At 31.1% G+C, this 20807-nt stretch overlaps 2 protein-coding genes across 2 annotated transcripts; both read right to left on the reverse strand.

The window, feature by feature from the left end:
- Positions 1-1913: 1913 nt before the first annotated feature.
- Positions 1914-4195, reverse strand: LOC112416545 (protein FAR1-RELATED SEQUENCE 5-like). The gene is made up of 2 exons (XM_039828284.1): positions 2365-4195; positions 1914-2273 (listed from the first exon to the last, which is right to left on the reverse strand). The coding sequence occupies exons 1-2, from the start codon at positions 3616-3618 to the stop codon at positions 2193-2195; spliced, it is 1335 nt and encodes a 444-aa protein (XP_039684218.1). The 5' UTR covers positions 3619-4195; the 3' UTR covers positions 1914-2192.
- A 1716-nt stretch (positions 4196-5911) lies between these two features.
- Positions 5912-7516, reverse strand: LOC25499834 (allene oxide cyclase, chloroplastic). Its single transcript, XM_013592389.3, has 3 exons — positions 7135-7516; positions 6907-7028; positions 5912-6548 (listed from the first exon to the last, which is right to left on the reverse strand). The coding sequence occupies exons 1-3, from the start codon at positions 7358-7360 to the stop codon at positions 6144-6146; spliced, it is 753 nt and encodes a 250-aa protein (XP_013447843.1). The 5' UTR covers positions 7361-7516; the 3' UTR covers positions 5912-6143.
- Between the last annotated feature and the right edge of the window lie 13291 nt (positions 7517-20807).

Consider the following 20807-nt stretch of genomic DNA (forward strand, 5'->3'; position numbering starts at 1 on the left):
GTCATTCTCTAATCACTACCAGATAAAATATATATAAATAAGATCCACATTGTAACAGAATGTAGAAGTGATATTGAATATAATTTTTCATTCAATCATTTAATCACTTTATCTATTCAAATCATGTGTGTTTTACACATGTCTGATCAAACTTTTCCAGAGGTCATCTGATGAGCCATATCTTCCACTTTCTTTGACTAGTTATGTGTTAGAACCTATTTTGCAACCCTAAAGATGTTCTCCAATATGAACAGTGTTGTATTTGATGTAAATAACTATCTTATGCTAATCTTAGCATTTCTTATGTTGAAGAGTTGATTAGCTTATTAAGTAAGTTTTGCCTTTAGAATTCTTAGGTTGACATTTTTAGCTAAAAAAACTTAATAAAAAATTTAAACTTGTTTTTGTAAATAAATAAAAAGTCTGATTTAACCGACATTGATGTAGGCAAAGCCATAGACCTCGCTTGATCTGTCTACATATTTATGAAGCATGGATACAGACATAGATAACAGACACGACATGGATACTGACACGCCGATACTCCTAATAATTTAAAAAAATCAAATAATTTAATGTAATTATATGTGTTATATCGGACACGACACATAACCAACACTAGAACAGTTAATACGAGGAGTGTCCGTGCTTGATTGCTACCTATTTCCACCAACGGCTGCCCTCCAATACCAAACTATCATTAAGGAGTGCATCTTTGCTCCATTTCACTTTCCTCAATTTACCCCATTTCTAGTAATGGATGTGTGACATGTGTATAAAAGAAAATCAATGGCTGTGATTAAATGGCTTGGAAAAAGCAATTCTTAAATGAAAAAAAAGACATACGCGCTCTGCTATGAGAAATACTACGCGTACAAACTCTCCTTCTTCCTTCTCATCTCAGATAGCACCTCTCTCCCTCCCGCCGCCGCCGCCCACCTCTCCCTCCCTTGTCCGGCGCACTCTCCCCCTTATACTCCACATCACCTCACCTAAATCATCGTCAGTCAAACTTTTCTCTTCACCGCCACCGCCGCTTCAAACCGCCATTTATGAAACCTTAAAAATGTTTAAGAGTTGCTTCATTTTCTTGAAGGAATTCATACCATAAAAAAATGTTTAAAGAATCCTGGATGTGAAACTGTGATCAAATATTCTTAATAGAAACATCAAATAGAAATAGGAGAATGAAGGAATAGGAGAAAACCACTTTTACAGGTGCTGTCGTCAGTAAAAATAGGAGAAAATGCCTAACAGAAAATATTCTTCTTGATTGTACAAATAGGAGAATGAAGGAATGAAGAGGGGAGCACAGAAAATGCCTAACAGACAATATTCTTCTTGATTTCTAGTGAATGTATTTAAAGAATCCTGGATGTGAAACTGTGATCAAATATTCTTAATTAGGCTATCAACATATTCTGGATGTATATAAAATATTCTTAATTTATGGAATGTGAGTGTATATAAAGAATCCTCGATGTGAAACTGTGAGCAAAATATCCTTAACAGAAAAATATTCTTAATTTGTACACGGGACACATTATTTAGAAACTGTGATCGAAAATATTATGTTGTGGCAAATATTATTTTGCGGAGTGAAGTCGCGACGTTGTTTGTATAAGCTATTAGCAAGTTTATTAGGCTATCAACTTATAAGTAATTAAAAGAACTGAGTTCCGATAACTCCCTTAACTCATAAGTAAATAAAACACCGCAATTTCTGATAACTGCGTAGGACTTGAGTTCTAAACATGTCTACATATTTGCACATCATTTCATTGTGGTGAAGATATTGTTAGAAACATTAAGTCAATAAGGATTTACTTCTTATAACATTAGTAACGTCGCCGTAATTGAATACTTCAATTTATGATAACAGTGTTAGAATTTATTTTATAATAGACCACTTAACAAAATCATGCATCATGTGTTCGTTACAGAATTTTTAATTACAGTGACGAAATCACAGTATCCGCTATTAGCAACACGTTGCGCAGGTGATAAATATTACGTTGCAGCTGAACAAGCTGAACAGAAACAACAGAACAGCAAAAAGCCACTACAAAATAGTTGACAGTGCCCAAAATCAAAAGAAAACACCACGGTAGCAGCTACCCCTAACTGTCAAAACAGCCAAAATCGAAAATAGCAGCACCACGAATGTGAATGTATGTGTCAACTTGACTTGGTTATGACTCTTGGATTGTAGCTTGATGTTGAGTTCCATTGTCAACTTGACTTGATTGTGTCGCTTGAATGGTAGTTTCTTGCTGCATAATGTAAGAAAAGGTAAATAAATAATATCGTTTCTTACCGGTAACAACTGTAATAAAATTTAATACATTGATAAAAACTACTTACCGGTAACGACTGCACTAAATTTTCACCAGACCTCTTTCTCTTTGAGCACATCTTTGTCTTTTTATCTTTTTTCTCAATCCAAGATTTATATCGCTTTTTCTGCTTGCGTGAACATTCTCGATTAGCTATGCCTTTTGCCATGCCAACGGTGTCCACATTGTCAATTTCATCATTTGCAATTGATATGGATACATGAACCATGCCACCTGATTCTCCATCCACATACTTTTTGGCCAACATATCATCAATTATTTTGCTGGACTCTTCATAAACTTTGGACAAAAATGTGTAAGTTTCATGAGTTTCTGAAGCTTTGTTGGTCAACTTAACCATTCGAGGACATAACTCATTGTACCGCTTCATAAAATGGGCTTTTATGTCTAATTCAACATGCCTCCCTTTCCAATCTTGATCACTTCCCAACCTTGCATTTCTTGTCCATCGCTTAAGTATATAGATTTCAGGAATTAACTTAATGTTCATGACATCTAAAACTTTCAAAGCATGACTGCATAAGATGCCATGTGTCTCAAATTTACGACAATCACAAGAAACTTTTTGTTCCATAGCATTTCCCATAACTATCCTCTCCGTTGGATTATCATAGTTTGTGACAGCATACAAGCCTTCTTTCAAATCTTTTATGCAAGTGTCTTGATATTCTTCATATTCCTCTTGGAACTCCTCAAATATTCTTGGAGTGTAAACATTTGCAGCTTGTATGAGCATACGAGCCTTCTTCATTTTCAATCTAGGAAGCTTATTTTTTGACTCATATTCAGCTTCTGACTCTTTGTTTCGTTTACCATTAACAGCTCTTTTAAAGTGTGTAAAAAATTGTACCAAATTTAAATCAGACTTCAAATGGTTCTTCAAATCAGCATTAAAGCTCTCACTTAATTGAGTAGATCTCATACCTGCAGTGAATGTTTTCCGGACATATGTCCATGCCCATTTCTCCTTCAATTGAAAAATTGTATGCAACCACGACCCTTCCAATATATTATGCTCAACAAGCAAAGAATTCCAAGCATTCAAAAATTCACCCTCATCTTCATGTAGATTTATGCATGCTTCAAAATCCAAACCGAATCGTGAACTCTTTTGATACAAGTGGTTCACATGCCGTAAAGCATTCTGTCTTATATGCCAAGTGCACAATCCATGAAATGTTTCTGGCATAACTAAGGAAATAGCCTTAGCCATCGCAGCATCTTGATCCGTCATCATGGTTTTTAGCTTTTTACCACCCATTGCCTTGAGAAATGTTTCAAATAACCACTTGAAAGAAGGGATTTTTTCGTAAGGTCTTTTTTTGTAAAACCAACTGTCTTTATTCCACCAGCTTGCTTGGATATATATTCATGCAAATCTTTTGGTCTTAATCCAGATTCATCTCCCAAGACAATTTGTGATGCTTGTGTATCAGATATGCGTCGATGAGAGCGAATCATATGAACATGCTCAGGTTGAAGTTCGTGGTTATGTTCAGCTATAAAGTCAACAACTTTATATTTCTCTATCTTCCGATCGAGTGAAATAACCATACGCGCCAACACATCCCGTTCTAATTTCTGCTCTAGGCTCCCCTTTTGGTTGACGTCTTTTGTCAACACCCCGTACACCCTCTTTGAAGCATGTGAATCTTCTTGAAGTCAAAACTCCATCTACTTTGCTTTTATTTCCATATTCTCGACGAATACCAAATCCAATTCTTTTACTGTACTCATTATAAAATTCATAAGCCGCCGACTCAGAATCAAACTTCATTTCCAAGTGAGGTACATTGTTGGCAATACTTCCTTGTCCGTGTTGCACATTATGTTCATGAATGTCGTTCACCAATTTATCGACACAATCTGAAAAAACCAAAATTTACAATTAAGATCGCCATAACCGATAATTGCAGGCATAAACTTACATGAAACAATGTCTCAGATCAATATACTTGAAGAACTTAGACTACATAAGAATTTTTTGACCATAAAAGCTATCTATTACTATTAAAAAAGCATTGGGGACAGATAGTGACATAAGAACTTAGACTTACATTAAACAAGGTAGATAAATTTATAAAATGGTGTCCATAAACTATCACGTAAGTGAACCATCATGTAAATGAAACAAGGTAGATAGATTTATACAGATGGTGACTTAAGTTAACCATCACGTAATACCCTAATTTTTCATCAACAGGGTAAAACATCATCACGTAAAGAGATGGCAAATAATAAAACAGAGATGTCAAACTATATTACCTTGATCAAAAACAATGGCAGCGGCGCTGGGATGGTTGGAGACGGCGGCGACGGGTTGGCTAGTGTTGGTAGCGGGATGGTGGGGTTCTCTCATGACGCTGATGGAGACCAAGAGAGAGGTGCAGCGGCGAGAGAGAGAGATGGAGAGATGGCACCGGCGCCGGTTGGAGGAAGAGGTGGCTTCGATGATAATGGGGGAGGAAGGTGGAAAGCTATCTGAGAAAGGAAGAAGAAGAGTTTGATAAGAGTAGAGAGCGCGCGTAGTCTTTTTTTTCATTTAAGAATTGCTTTTTTCAAGCCATTTAATGACAGCCATTGATTTTCTTTTATACACATGTCACACATCCATTACTAGAAATGGGGTAAATTGAGGAAAGTGAAATGGAGCAAAGATGCACTCATTATTAAGGGGTTACTCATATTCCTCAAAGTTCATTATCTTAACATTTACCTTTAAGACACGTAACAACAAGAAAAAGCTTAATGCAGAATTTAGTTATGATGGATCCAAAAATTCTTGCTCCTAGTTCCTTATACCTTTCTCATTTTATACACAAATCCCTATCTTTAGCCTCTAGACTATTGCATTTAATTATGATTAATTCATATCTAACTTTTGGATCAACACTTGTGACCATTATGGCAGAACCTAATTGCCATTGATTCTCATCACAATATGTCCAGCCAGTTAGGGGAATTATTCAATGGTGGACTACAAGATGCAAACCAATAATGTGTATATTTGCTTTTTTGGTGCATCGATCGCAAATATATAATATTAGATTCATTTGTAGTACCTTTTTGCTTCAAACAGAACAGCAATCCGTCATATTAGGATTGTACTCTTCTATTTGTACTAGAAAATTTTCATGACACATGTGTACAAGATTGAAGGATGGACATTATACGTAAATATTAGTTGTTAGTATGTTAGTTGTGAGAATTTGAACTATAGACTTTGCAAAAAAAACTACAATAAAATTCTTGATTTTCTAGTTCCAACGGAACTACTAATTTTACATTTTAGATTCATTCATTTAAGATCTACATGATCTTTATTATAAACCACATACATCATTAAATGAATGAACCTAAAATATAATTTTTTGTTTATATTAGTGATCGAAGGGTGTACACTGCAGTAGGATGAATATATTCTACAACTCTAAAAAGTATAATATCTCTGTATTATAAAATTGCGAAAAAGGATCCATAAGGGAATTAAACTAATAAATGAAAAGCAATATAAGATTAAGGTCCAAATTACACTAGAAGAGAAAAGAATGCAATTACTGAAAAATAAATATATGGTCCAAATTCCAACTGAAATATTAATTTATGGTCCAAATTCAATGATGACAACCACATGGTACTTTTGCATCATTTTTTTTCCTTGTCATATTCAAACAACTACTCATACCAAGCATTATGCAAAAAGAAAAATCTCCATTACAAAATCAATCATCAAACCACTTATTATTTCTCCACTAAACAAGAAACAAAAACCACCAACAAAATTAACTAATTTGTAAAACCAGCAATGACAGCATGAGGCTCAAGAGCTTTAGCAGCAGGAGAAGCTTCAACAGCAGGAGAAGGCTCAACATGTTTACCAAGAAGCTCTTGTGGCAAATCCTTAATACCTCTCAAATAAAATGTATAGAAAATCTTGAATGGAAAAACAATTTGATGCAACTTCACTTGACCCTTAACACCTTCAAATATTCCAGAACCACCAGTCACAGCTAGATAAGTGTCCTCAGGATAGGTTAAATATGGTCCTTGAACTGCTAAGTGACCATAATCACCAAAATGGAAACTGTAGATTGCTTCATATCTATCACCTTTCTTTTCAGCTTTGTGTTCGATTAAAATGCAAATACCAGTTGTTATTCCAATACGTTTTTGTAGATCTCCTGTGTATAACTGCATAATTCAAGATTAATATTAATTTAATTAGTAACATTTGCACAATCATCACCAAACATGAAAAGCTCAATCTAAATGACACAATGAGACTACTACAGTATAATAAATCATAACAAAATAAAGTTAACGACTCTCTAGATCCTTAAATTATTTGAAAATTTTGAAATAGGTCACTTAGCAAAAGAAAAAAAAAACTGCAATTAAGTCTAAGAATTTGTCAAAAATATTCATTTAGATCCATAAACAATTTTTTTATGAAGTTGGAACAACAAAGAAATTAAACCGATAATAAAACTATCAATAATTTTGATCACAAAGATAAAATATAGAGGAGAATTAATAAAAAGAAATTTACTTTGTTGCTAAAGGGGACCAAATCACCAAGAGAATTGACACTTTTATTGCTTAATCTCAAGTAAGCTGGGCTACCACGGTCTCTCTCATTAAGCTCATACACATGCATTTCTTGAACTTTTTCTGCAAATTAAATCAAAGAAACAAAAAAAAAATGTATCAATTAAAAAATCAAGAAACTTTTGAAAAATATGTATATTTGGTATGATATTTTGAATATGATTATTACCAGTGTCAGCATACTCAGTTACTTGGCTTTTGCAAGTAAAAGATTTCATAGGCACTGAAGAAAAGCAAGATTTTGAGAATGCAGCGTTCATCTTTAGGTTCTTTGATGAAGTGAAGGGTGTGAAAGCAGATGAGGGGGTGAGAAAGGATCTTGGGGTGGTGGCAAAAGCAGTTGGTCTAACAAAGGACGATGGAATAGTTCTCAAAGCATAGCTTGAAGAGGCCATTGTTGTTAGATGATAGAATAAAATTGCTTAGTTATATTGTTTGTTGATTCTTACTAGCTTGTGTGATGAATAAAATATGCAATGGTGATTTATATATATAGTGAAGATATAATATACAACATGCTAGTTCAATGGTCAATGGAATATGGACGGTGGATTAGAAAATTGAAGTGTGAATCATGTTGTGAAATGTGAAATAATATTGGAAAATAAAACGGGTCAGTCAAAGGGTCAATAATGTGGTGGTGGACGGTATATTTAGTACTGCTTCAACATTTTCTTCCGTTGGGAAAATGATACATCATCTTTTCAAGAGGGTTTAATGGAAGTTGATAAAGAAAAATAGGAAATATTAACCGGTGGCTCTGCCTCTGACTTCGGGGTATTGGTTAAGAATTTTAAATGACAATTTTTTATGAAAGTTTGTGTAATAAAGTAAGTTTGAAGTTGAAAATTTAACATTTTTAAAGAATAATTATTAAACGTATAATATTTAAAGAGTGTTCCCAAAAAATTTGCTTATAAACCACATACATCATTAATTGAATGAATTTAAAATGTAAAATTTGCTTATATTTAAAAACGGAGTGAGTATAATCTAGATGTTTTTTAATATTTACATAAAATTAAGGGTTATTATGTAATTTTGGAACTTATCAGGGGATCACTAAGGTTAGGGTATACTTCAGGGCTCAATGAACGTTAAAAGAGGTACATTTCATCCACCAAAGAGGTCCTCACGCTGTCACTCAGAGTTGAACCGACACTCTTATGAGGCATGATTTAACTCCTTACAAACAAGTTTAATATTTACTAACGTGTTTCGGTTGTCTTTAGTTATGGATATCTGTCAAATTGGTCATGGGTTATCTATCCAAGTAGAGAAAGATATGGTTCAATTAAACCAAAATAAATTTCTCCAAATCGTTAGAATCATAGTTGGATGTGGTTTTAAATAAACTACAAATCTGGTTAAAATAAACACCCATACTCTAGTCTATACAAATGTACAGTTTAAAAAGTAATTGGAGAAGGAGAGAAGTATGATTAATTAGAATAATGTTAATGATTATTTTACAACCATTTTAAATGAAATATAAGCTGTGTTTCTTGATTCCTAAAAAAAAAAAAACACTTTATCCCTTGAGGTTATGTGGTCAAACTTTTACTAGTGAGCAGACAATTCATTGACATACAAATATAAAAATTTAATGCATGTTTGGATTCACGGTGAGATTGGAAGAATCAAGGTGAGTTAATATTTTATTTTTTTAAGTCTAAATCACATATATTTTAAAATGTGAAAAATTTTATAGTTAATATTTTTTTAGTTAACCCTTCAATCATCAGGGAAGGAGTTTTGTATATTTCAAAAGGGAATTTCGAAAAATTTGAGTTTTTTATTTTTTTAAATATATAATAAAATGAAATTTAGTTTTAAAATCACTTTAATAACATTTGGTATATAATAAGAAAAAGGGGCATTTGGTATTTACATGATTTGTAAGGGGTTACGGGAACTAACTTTAGAAGTATATTTTAAAATTATCGTTTTTGAATTGGAGAGTTTATTTGGCCCAGGTGGAGCTACCAGAAGTAGCCCAGTTTTCTTTAATGGACTTTACTTTCAAAAACAAAATAGCTTCCCAAATTGCTCTCAGGTACCCCGAAATTACCCTTGCCGTTCCAACCGAACTTAACTGCCGTTGGACAATTGAGCTACGTAGGTTTGAGATGTGCACGTGTTCGTAATAGTAGATACACCCTACGGTCACTATTATAAGAAAAATCAATATTTTAAATTCATTCAATTATGAATCTAATGTTTATTTTTGCAATATATGGATAGTTGATGCTCGAAGCAAATGAAATAGCTCCTTTTCTAGGTTGTAATTTTGGGTATGATAAGTTCCATTCCGTCTGCAATATTTACTTACTATATTATAAAGATAAATTCCTATGATTTTATCATTTTGCTCCTACGAGGGGCATTTTAGTAATTTTCTATTGATGGGGTGTGGTTTGTGTCACCTCATCATTTTAGGGTGCATTTTCCATTTTGCCCCTCATCATTTTTTTTAATTATTTTATAATTTTTATATTTTTAATAACTTTTAACTATTTTCCAATTTTTATTTTTTTAACTATTTTTCAATTTTTTTTCACTCAAATTCAGTTGCTTCTACATTGCCGTTATGAGAGATTAAGGTATCGTTTGACCCGACTTTTTTCCAACTACTCTATATTTTTAAAGAGAAATTAGGTCAAACACACTATCAATTATTTTAATTTTAATATTGTTTAATCATCACAATCTGACAAATAATTTTATTCACACTGTCATTTAATGATACCAAATACTTTTATTTCCTTTCTTCAACCTCGCAAATATTTACACACATTAACGTTTAGAGTAATATTTTATGCCCGTCTGTCTGTGTTTTTGTTACGCTGATGCACATAATTTTTTTAGTGTTGCTTGGTTGAGTGCTACCTCACCGATTTTTTTTAACTATTTTCCAATTTTTATATTTTTAAAAACTTTTAACTATTTTTCAATTTTTTTATTTTTAACTATTTTCCAATTTTTTTCTCTCAAATTCAGTTGCTTCTACACTACCGTTGTGGGATATTAATATACTGTTTGACCCGGTTTTTTTACTTCTCTACATTTTTAAGGAGAAGTTAGGTCAAACACAATATCAATCAAGTACTTACTAGAAACGGAACTTTTTTAATGCATAAAATTGAATGGAATGAGCTTTGGCCAAAAGTTGTTGAATGCTACTTTAAAAAACTACTTCTCGACAATATATTTCACAAGCACCTATTTTTAACTCACGCTGAGAACCTTTTCTTTTATTTTTTAATATTATATTTCAATATGTTTTCTTTTCATTTAACTTTATTTTATTTTATTTTTTTAACCGTTCCATTTAATTTTATTATCTTTTTTTCAAAAGAATTTTATTATCTTTTTATCACTTATATATTTAATTTCAATATTGTTTAATCATCACAACCTCACAAATATTTTTATTCACGCTGTCATTTAATGATACCAAATATTTTTATTTCCTTTCTTCAACCTCGCGAATATATACACACACACATTAACGTTTAAAGTAACATTTTATGTCCGTCTGTCTATTTTTTGTTACGCTAATGCATATAATTTTTTTTAGCATTTCTTGGTTGAGTGTTACATCACCGATTTTTTTTAACTATTTTTCAATTTTCATATTTTTAAAAACTTTTGACTATTTTCCAATTTTTATTTTTTTATTTTTAACTATTTTCTAATTTTTTTTTCTCCCAAATTCAGCTGCTTCTACACTGCCGTTGTGAGAGATAAAGATACTGTTTGATCCGGTTTTTTCCAACTTCTCTACATTTTTAAGGAGAAGTTAGGCCAAATACAATATCAATTAAGTACTTACTAAAAAATGTACTTTTTTTTTATGCATAAAATTGGATGGAATGAGCTTTGGCCAAAAGTTGTTGAATGCTACTTCAAAAAACTACTTCTCGACAATTTATTTCACAAGCATCTCTCTTCAATTCACGTTGGGAACCGTTTCTTTTATTTTCTAATATTATATTTCAATATGTTTTTTCTTCCATTTAATTTTTTTTAGCCGTTCCATTTAATTTTTTTAAGGAGGTTCCATTTAATTTTATTACCTTTTTTTCAAAGAAATTTTATTATCTTTTTATCACTTATATATTTAATTTAAATATCGTTTAATCATAACAACCTCACAAATATTTTTATTCACGCTATCATTTAATGATACAAAATATTTTTATTTTCTTTTTTCAACCTCGCAAATATACAGATTCACATATTAGCGTTTAGAGTAATAGTTTATGTATGTCTGTTTTTTTGTTACGCTAATGCGTATAATTTTTATAAAATAATTAAAAATAAAATTGTAGATATCTTTTCTTCAAAAAAGGTATAGATGCCTAAAAAAATTATACTTATCTTTTATATATATATATATATATATATATATATATATATATATATATATATATATATATATATATATATATATATATATATATTGCATCTTTATATCGTAACAAACTATGCATATCTTTTTCTTATTCAAAAAAACTAAACATTGCTAAATAGAAAAGGTATTATTTCTATTTTGTCAGCATCAGATGATAGGATTTTGTATAAGTTTGATAATGACCTGAAAGATGTCTTTCCTTATGTAGTGGGAATATAGTTGATGTAACACTATGGGAAAAATACTATGTAGCTTTATCATTTACCATCTATTTACCTTGAGTTCTTTGCTTCCATTTTGTAGTCAATGACAACCCAAATACATGTAACAATTGGTCAGGTTCGAGGCTGCTCATCAACCTACATCATGCGGTTGTTGAGAAGTTTAAGACTTAGTAAGTTTGCATTATGATATCACAATACAGTGTTTGAGTAACTTATTATTTCACAATCCGATTTGATTGTTTTTTGTCCATGTTTCTTGAATTGTTGTCGTGACCTTAACACTTCTCAAGCTCAGAGTAAAAGCTTCAGTTAGAACTTAAGTCAGAGTTCGACTTCTTCTCAACGTACTTCGTACAACGATTTTTCCAAACTGTCTCAGGTTAGGCCAATTACTAAATTTATAAACTTAGTCAATGTCTGCTTTTTTTATGCACAAACATGCTTTGAGTTTTTTTACGCACAAACTAAAAATACATATTGCATTATTCTTTATTTCGTGTGCATAATTTGTGTTAGGAAATATACTGCATCACTATTTGGAAAATAACTAAATTCAATCCTAACCAGTTTGGATTGTATTATGAAAGTTGCACTAAATGTTCGAAGCCATCAATGTCAAATGGTGCTAGCTATATATGCACATGCGGAAGTGATGCTTAATTTCCATTTGTTTCAATAATGTTAATTGGTCAACGGGGTACATATAATGTACATGCATGCATTTATCTAGACTTTATAGGAAGATAATAGGAAGATAAATTAGAAGTCATGCTACATTTTCTTTAGCTTAAAATCAGTTATGCTACCTTTATTTTATAAATTATATGTAATTATATTCGCATACATTTTATCCATGTAAATATGCATTAGACTAATATTGCAGTTATTTTCCTGTTTAGCATTTCCCAAACGAGGTGTCAAGAACATTTCTGAAAGGAAAGCGCAAAACAATCATTCTCATTGATGACCAGACACAGTCAGTATAAATGTCACCTCATTACCGCCGATAGAGCAAGCTATGAAAATTACTTGGGTTGGCAGTGGTTCAATTTCTGCAGATAACAAGTGATGGAAGAAGGTGGTAAGCTCATCTTTGATCTTGAAAAGTCATAGAAGAAGTTGTAAATTCGAGTTGTTCCAAGTAGATCTTTGTTGTTGAACTATTTGAACTTCTACTATTTTGACGTATCGCTTTGGACTGTAGTCGTAAACTATCTTGACTTTGGGATGTCATTTGTTCTTTTCATATTGTCTGGTGTAAATATTGGCAAAAATATCTTTTTGGTTAGTCTATGAAACTTGCAATCTCTTTTATAAACCTAACTATTATGTAACATTAATTTGCACATTGTTGGTTCCTTCATTGGTTCCAATTAGTATCATGTTAATTGTAATGTTGTTTTCCTAATCTCTTGAACAAAATAAAACATGCTCTTTTCCTATAGTAAATCTTTATAATGCTTTGGTAAATGTTTTAGAAATGTACATATATATAACTTGTAATTAACACTGCAATTTGTTTTATACCTAGCAATTCTCAAATGAGATATCAATGACATTTCTAAAGGGAACACGGAAAAAAATCACACTCATCGACAAACAAGCTCAAAAAAGGTATAAGAGTCGCTTGATAACGACAAAGAGAGCAAGTTACAAAAAATACTTAGGCGGCCAATGGTTCAAATTTTGCCGAGAACATATGTTAGAGGTAGGTGATAAGTTAATTTTTGATCTAGAGAAGCCACCTAAAAATATGCACGTTCAAGTTGTTTCCAAATAAAGATTTAGTGTTCATGATCCGCACCTTTCAACATATCACCTTAACTCTAATCCTATACTAGATTATCTTCACCACGATGCTACTTTTTTGCTTAATTTCATATGGGTATCAATCATTTTTTTGGTAACTCTATAACAACAACACTCTTTTTTATAATTTTGGATAATATGTAAATTCACACTTCATTGGTTCCTTTATTGGTTCTAATTGTTTTCATCCTAAATATTATGTCAATTCCTAATCTCATAAATTGATTATATGCTCTCTTAATCAGCCCATACATATTTTATGATGAATCACAATGTTCCGTCGTTTTAGTGTTTGATTTCATATACTTCGATTTCTAAAAATAGAAAATGAGCATTAGATGCTTCAATCACCTTTCTTTTAGTGTTTGATTTCATATACTTCGATTTCTAAAAATCTGTGTTATATTATACACTATAAACTAAACTATATAATGAAGCAACAATACGGCTCAGCTTATAAAATTTCTTGTAAAAAAAGTAACAATTCTCCATATGCAAGAAAATTCATTACTAGTATTTTTTTGTAGTGGCTGGGATTTGAACCCCGAACCTTGCATATTTTATGCATTGTCACAGTCAATTGAGCTAAGCTCACGAGAACCATTACTAGTATTTATCACTATATTAGAAGTGTGACTCAAATAAAAATCAATGCATATATAGTAGAATGTTAGTTGAATTTTGACGAAAAAAAAAGAGTAAACCATCAGATTGGTGTTGTCTTTGTACCAAATTCTCAATTTAGTCTCTGACTCTATTAATAACTCAAACATGGTCCCTGTCTCTGTTAAATGTTTATAAAAAATTGAATAAAATCGCCATATTTAGCTGCAATCCAGGCTGATTTGGAGTTTGAGAACGCATGCCCGATTGATTCCGCGTTGGAGGACGCAGGCCCGACTGATTCGGTGTTGAATAAAACTAATAGATGGATCTAACTGAGAAACGTTTGATAAAGACAGTGACCATTTTGAGTTATTAAAAGAGTCGGAGACCAAATTGAGAATTTGGTATAAAGATATGGATCAATTTGATAGTTAATTGAATAAGATGTGTGTGGTATATATAAACATCAAAGAGCATTAAAAAGTTGCGTAAACGAGGCTCACAAGTCACAATATTATTCGAATCATCCACACAACATGAATATTTAGAATGACTTTCGAAGATGAAATTTACATATTTTGAATAAGAAGTAAATGCACAAGTAAAGAACCATATATTATCCTGAGCAATTGTTTCGAGTAATTTCTTCCAACCTATATCTATATCCACAACAAACTTTTATGAATTCTGAAAAAAGAGTAATCAACAATTCAATGTACACAAAAAGAAAGAATATGACACCAATATTTGCCACTTAGAAATTTCATGAATTTTCCTCCCTCAACACGTGCACATCTCTAACCTACATTCCCTGGCATGAACAATAGTTACATGTTGTTGAAGGTAAAAGAGTAATTTTAAGATGTCTGAGAGCAATTTTAGAAACTTAAAGAGAGCAATTTTAAGTTATGCTTCTATATTCCTGGGCTAGAGAAATATAAAAGTCATAATACAAATCAAAGTCATATAAAATATATATCATATCATTATTTCAAAATTATATACTATATAATTCATTTTTCTTTCATACTTTTCTTTTATGTAAGTGTGTCTAAATGAACAATATTTAGATTTTGTAATTTTTTTAACATTGTAAAATGAGATATATAACGAACAACGGAGTATCCTTAATAACACAAGATGTGCTAATAAGGATCTCAAAAATATACGTACGATCAAGTCACAAATAAAACAATTAGACTTGTAATTATGTAAGTGTATCTTCCTTAATATGCGTCCTTTTTAGTTTGTATATGAGACTCTTTTGTTTATAAGTTCTAATAAAAAATATTCTTTTGTTTAGATGCTTCAAGCGGGATCTTCATTAACATGGATTGGTTATGTTCTTCCTAAAAGTTTTAATGTTTCTGCATGCTGAAACTCCAATTCAAATCCGAAATTTGTACATAAAAAAACAAAAATATTATTGTCATGGACACCAATAATATCTAGTATGTCTCTTATTCCAAATGGTTAATTTAGTAGTACTTATATTATATATGCCCCAGCAATCTGCTATCCTGACTAAACCTTCCCAGGTTCTGGCCAATACACATTGCAAATGTTCCACCACAATTATTAGGTACCTGTGTATCTGCCCTTCAAGCATGGACAAACAATACCATCACATGTAACAATCCTTGATTGGCAGCAAATATCCTTAACTAGTTATGCTATTTTTATTCTTTGCCCATATCATGAATTATTACTCATGGGACCATAAAAGTGTATATTTAAGTTATCTGATTCAACCAATCAAAATACTATAACCTATTTTTAATTCATAATACTGACTAACTTTTTTTTTTTTGGTTACATAATACTGACTAACTTACGTTAGATCTTCATTCACTTTCGATGCCCAAATATTATCATCTTTTAATTTTCTCATTTTACTAACAAGTCGTTTTAGGCATAGTTAAATTCTTTTTATCCAACTCTTGTTATTCAAATTGAAAATAGCAATACTAGAATCATTTATTTCTATGTTTGAAAGCGTATACGCATAATCAAAATGATTGAAATCTAGTGGTTAATGAAATTTAAGAAAGGTCAAATCGATTGAATATATTAGTTTCGGTCTATCCCGAATTCTATTAGCAATCATGACATTGTAATTGATAAAAGATGGGAAATGATACAATGTTAAAATAAATTATATATAAAATTGGAAATAATATAATGAGTGGTTCTATTTATAAAGTCAACGAGTGTTTTTAAATTCTAACCTAATTTTACAGATAAATGTTGTTACATGAACAACATTATAAATCAAGTGATCTCCCTCAAAAAAAAAAAAATCAAGTGATCGTTCGATTTTTTTTAAGCAATAACTGAATAATACATATATGAATCTTAGTTTTATGAGCAGTGAATTTGATCTCACAAAAAAGAGGATAATTTTGAAAATATTTGATGACGTAAAGGATCAATTTGTTGCAATGAAACAAAAATAAAAAAACCTTCAATAACTATCTTATTAAAAACATATAACTTAAAAGATCGCGAGAAGTATAATTTGACCTGATAAACAATGCAATGAGCTCTCCAAAGTGAGATCTCTAAATCAAATTAAATAAAAATTTTTGTGTGTACATATTGTCGTGTATATAAGACAACCAAACCAAGTACACTGAACCGTACTAATAGAGATATTTGGTTTTAAGCGCATAATCTCAAATTGATTAAACCAAGAAATTATCAAAATAACATACTCTTATGCTTATATCATTCATTATAAAAATGATTTCATATTATTAAATGGAAAATCAAGATTTTCTTGAAACATGAAGTAGACAAGAGAATTTCAAATTGTAAACATCAAGCAAGAAATCTTGGATTGTCTAAAGTATCAAAGGCAAAAACCATTTCCACTCACGAGCATTTCACGTGTTTACATGTCTTGTTAGTGTTCTACAGCTTTGCGTTTTGGTCTATTAAGGTATTTTTAGATTAAAGTCATAAAGGGACATGGTTTAGACAGAATCCATAGTGAATGCTATCAAGAAATATTTAAAGTTCCCATGTCCCTTATGGTTACACATTTCTCTCCCACACCTTAGGGTTTGGATTAATACAATGGATTCCTTGGACCCCATAATTCAACATGGATATCACATTATTAAAAATATACCCATGCTTGAACACATAAACCAAGCACAAACTTTTATTGTTTTCTTTGTTTTTTACGTTTTCTATTCTCCCTCAACTTTATGTTTATTTGTTTAACAATGTGCCTCATTTCCTATACACCTTCATCTTTCATTAAGGATAAAAAATAAAACTATAAATAAAAGAGTAGATAGACGAGCACTTAGCAGAATATGAATTTGGTCATACCTGATCAGAAGGTGACTATCGGTGCAGTTTTGTATGGTGGTTGAACGATGAAATTGTTAGCCTCAGCTGATGAATGGAACGGCGAGGGTGTGTGTACGTGCAGACACTCCGATGCCCAAGTAAGTATGAGATCAGAATGAGGGATTTAGAGAGAGAGAGAGAGAGAGAGAGAGAGAGTAGATTATAACCTTGAGGACTACTCAGAGTCTCCTTTATACAGAGATGGGGTCGGGAGAGCCGTTGTAAGACACACGTGGGCTCGACCGTTGTAAGACATACGTGGGCTCGACGGTTTTCTTTATATTTGGTCCTTTCATACAAATTTGCTAGCTTCGCCGTTGGATAAATTAAAAGGTAAAACTTTTTTTTAAGGAAGATTAGAAGGCAAAACTTATATTTATGTTTTATGAAAGAAGATAATTTTGTATATACAAGAAAGAAGCTGAATTAGACAAACAGAAGCTGCTATTCTAAGTGACATGGGTGGAGCACAAGACACAACATATTGAGATTGTGATTGTCGTTAAAGTTACGATATGCCTTAATTAAATACTATAATAAGCACTTGCCGGGTTTAAAGAAGTCACTAAGAATGAATTTGCAGCAAGTATTCTATCCCTTTCATACACTAAGGCTTTGTTTAAAAGTTTGGAGAGGAAGGGAGGGGAGGGATTTGGGGGTTGGAAATATATAAAAAAATGGATAAAAAAATTCACATTTTTTAAAAGAACAGTTTTTTAGAGAATGATAAACTAATACTTATGATTAATATACTTTTAATTTTAAGAATATTATAACAACATAGATTGAATTTGAAAAATTCATATAAACCCTCCATAACCCTCCCCTAATACAATTTTTGAGTTCCCCCAAATGAGGGGGATTTTTTGTTATGAGTAAAAAATTAACCTCCAAAGCGCTTTCCTCCCAATGTCTTCTATTTCTTCCACTTGCTCCTTCCTTTTTCCAAAACCCTCCCCTCCCCTCCCTTTCAAACTCCCAAACAAAGCCTAAGAATAGAAAGAAAAATCAATAAATTTATTAGATTTCTCCTATAAATATTGGCATAGATGATTTGATATTCCAGCAATTTTTGCATAGGCACAACACTAAATAAAATTTATTTGGACACACATACATGAATGATAAAATTTAAAAGAGAAATAATTTAATCACATTACTTAATATCATTTCTATTTTAAATTTTATCATCAATCATGTATGTGTGTCTAAATATTTTTGATTTGAGGTTGTGCCAAATGAAATATTTCTCTTGATAATAATCAGCTTGCATCCTTTATAACATAGGTTTAAGTTTGAATTCTCAAGTTATATGCATTATGTTTTTTTTTTTTTTAAAAGGAAGCCGTAGGGTTATGCTAACTACTGTCATCGTGACATTTGTCAAGAAAACAAAATAGGTAAGTTTTATATTAAAACAACATTTTTGTATACTTTAAGTATTTGATTATACAAGTTTAATTTTTTTTTTTTTACTACACTTCTTTCTTTAACTAGTACTCTAGAGCCAAGTTAACATTTTCTTGGCTGTATATTTTCACTAGCTTGTAAACCTTTATATTCTAACAGAAATATGTGAAAAATATACCTTAGATTTCCCCATCTCAAAATGTTGAGGATTTACTTAATTATAAACAAAATTTTAAAAATGTTTGTGACCCTAATTTAAATATTTTAACATTAATGTTTTTTATGTCTTCACAACTACAACATAGTACTTTACTTTTGAGATTACATGGATACATTTGGCCGCAATTATTTTCTTCAAAATGAAAAATGACATTGTCAGAAATTATTTTCTTCAAAATGAAATTGTCAGAATGTAGTCATTGGCACACGATTAAGCCATAACTCGTGGAGCCAGAATCCATACATTTTACATTTATACTCTAATGTCCTTTAAGATAACCTTATCTGACACACACTTGTCTGTATATCACATATTAGAAATCACATGCCTAACTTTGACTATTAGCCTGCGTTACAGTTTTGGGACAATCTATAGTGCCATGGAAGCCTAAGAAATTTTAATTTTAGGGTAGGAAAATGGGTGAGACCAAAGTAACATATCAATTCAGCTTTTCACCTAACATTTGTACTAACACTATCCGGTGTAAAAAACTAACAACTAAGCTAAGCATACATCAAAAACTTTAACCTAATTTGAAGGGAAAATTGCACATGAGATTGATGTGAATTAAACCGGTGAACCTATATAGTTAAACAACGTGATAATTATGATAAAATTGCTAATATGTATTCTTTTAATAATTTTATTTTTGAATTTTACATGTGAAGTAAATTAGAGAGGAAATTTATTATTTTCATCATTGATTTATGTTATTCTAGTACTCTTGCAAAAGTTTATAGAGAAAGTGAGAGATGCATTGACAATGTAAATAGTTTTACATTGACGTTTACCCAACATTTGTTTGTTTAATAAGAACTCAAATTTATAAGGGTATATATGTATGCTCACCAGAAGCGTTCATGTGAGCATAACTCAATTGTTAGAGACATTGCATAATTTATGTATTCATTTAAATGTGTGAGTTCCAATCACTAGACTACTAGACCAAAAAAAGAAATTGGCAGCAAAAATTTCACGCATATTAAACGACAAGAAAAAGGTATTGCATATTCAAACTTATATTTCGACATATCAAATGTTTTTACGATCTTTTATCATATGAGTTGTAGTTATTTCAACATATAGAATATTTTTGCGGTCTTTTATCATATGAGTTGTACTTATATGATATGATGTGTGTTATTAAAAAATTAGTTATATAAATTTAACAATGTTAATCAATTAATCGTTTCTATTTTCAAATGTAACACCATAATTATATGTTTTATATTTATCTATATGCATCAAGAGACTATTCAAATCAATATCTAAGTTTTTTTTATTGATTTTGATCGATATTTACTAATGAGATATGTTAATTGAGAGACTAAATTGATTGGTGTTGTTGAATTTAAGTGACTAATTTTCTAGCTAAGAATTTTAATGGATCAAATTGTTCAATCCTTGAAGATCGAATTGTTGATTTACTTAATTAAGTTGATATAGAACTTTAATTTGAAAATATAGTACATATTAGGAAGCTTCATTGTGTCTCTCCCAAATTATGGGTTCTTATAACATGGTCAAGAAACCATGGAAAGCCCAAATATCTAGGATAACAATGGCTTTTTATTTAGGTTACACTAATTAGTAATTAACTTAAACATTGTTGTTTAGCTCAATGGCCGACCACTTATCTTGGTGGTTGATGTCACATAAATGTTGGTGCAGAAAGAATGGGGCTTGGAATCTGCATTGGGGGGCCCTATCGACATTTTATTTTGTACTATGGACCACATTTCTTTTCTCTATATAAGAACCCCTTTTAGAGCCCTCATCAACAAACACTTCTTCAA

Source organism: Medicago truncatula, chromosome 7, assembly GCF_003473485.1.
Source record: "Medicago truncatula cultivar Jemalong A17 chromosome 7, MtrunA17r5.0-ANR, whole genome shotgun sequence".
Lineage (NCBI taxonomy): Eukaryota > Viridiplantae > Streptophyta > Magnoliopsida > Fabales > Fabaceae > Medicago > Medicago truncatula.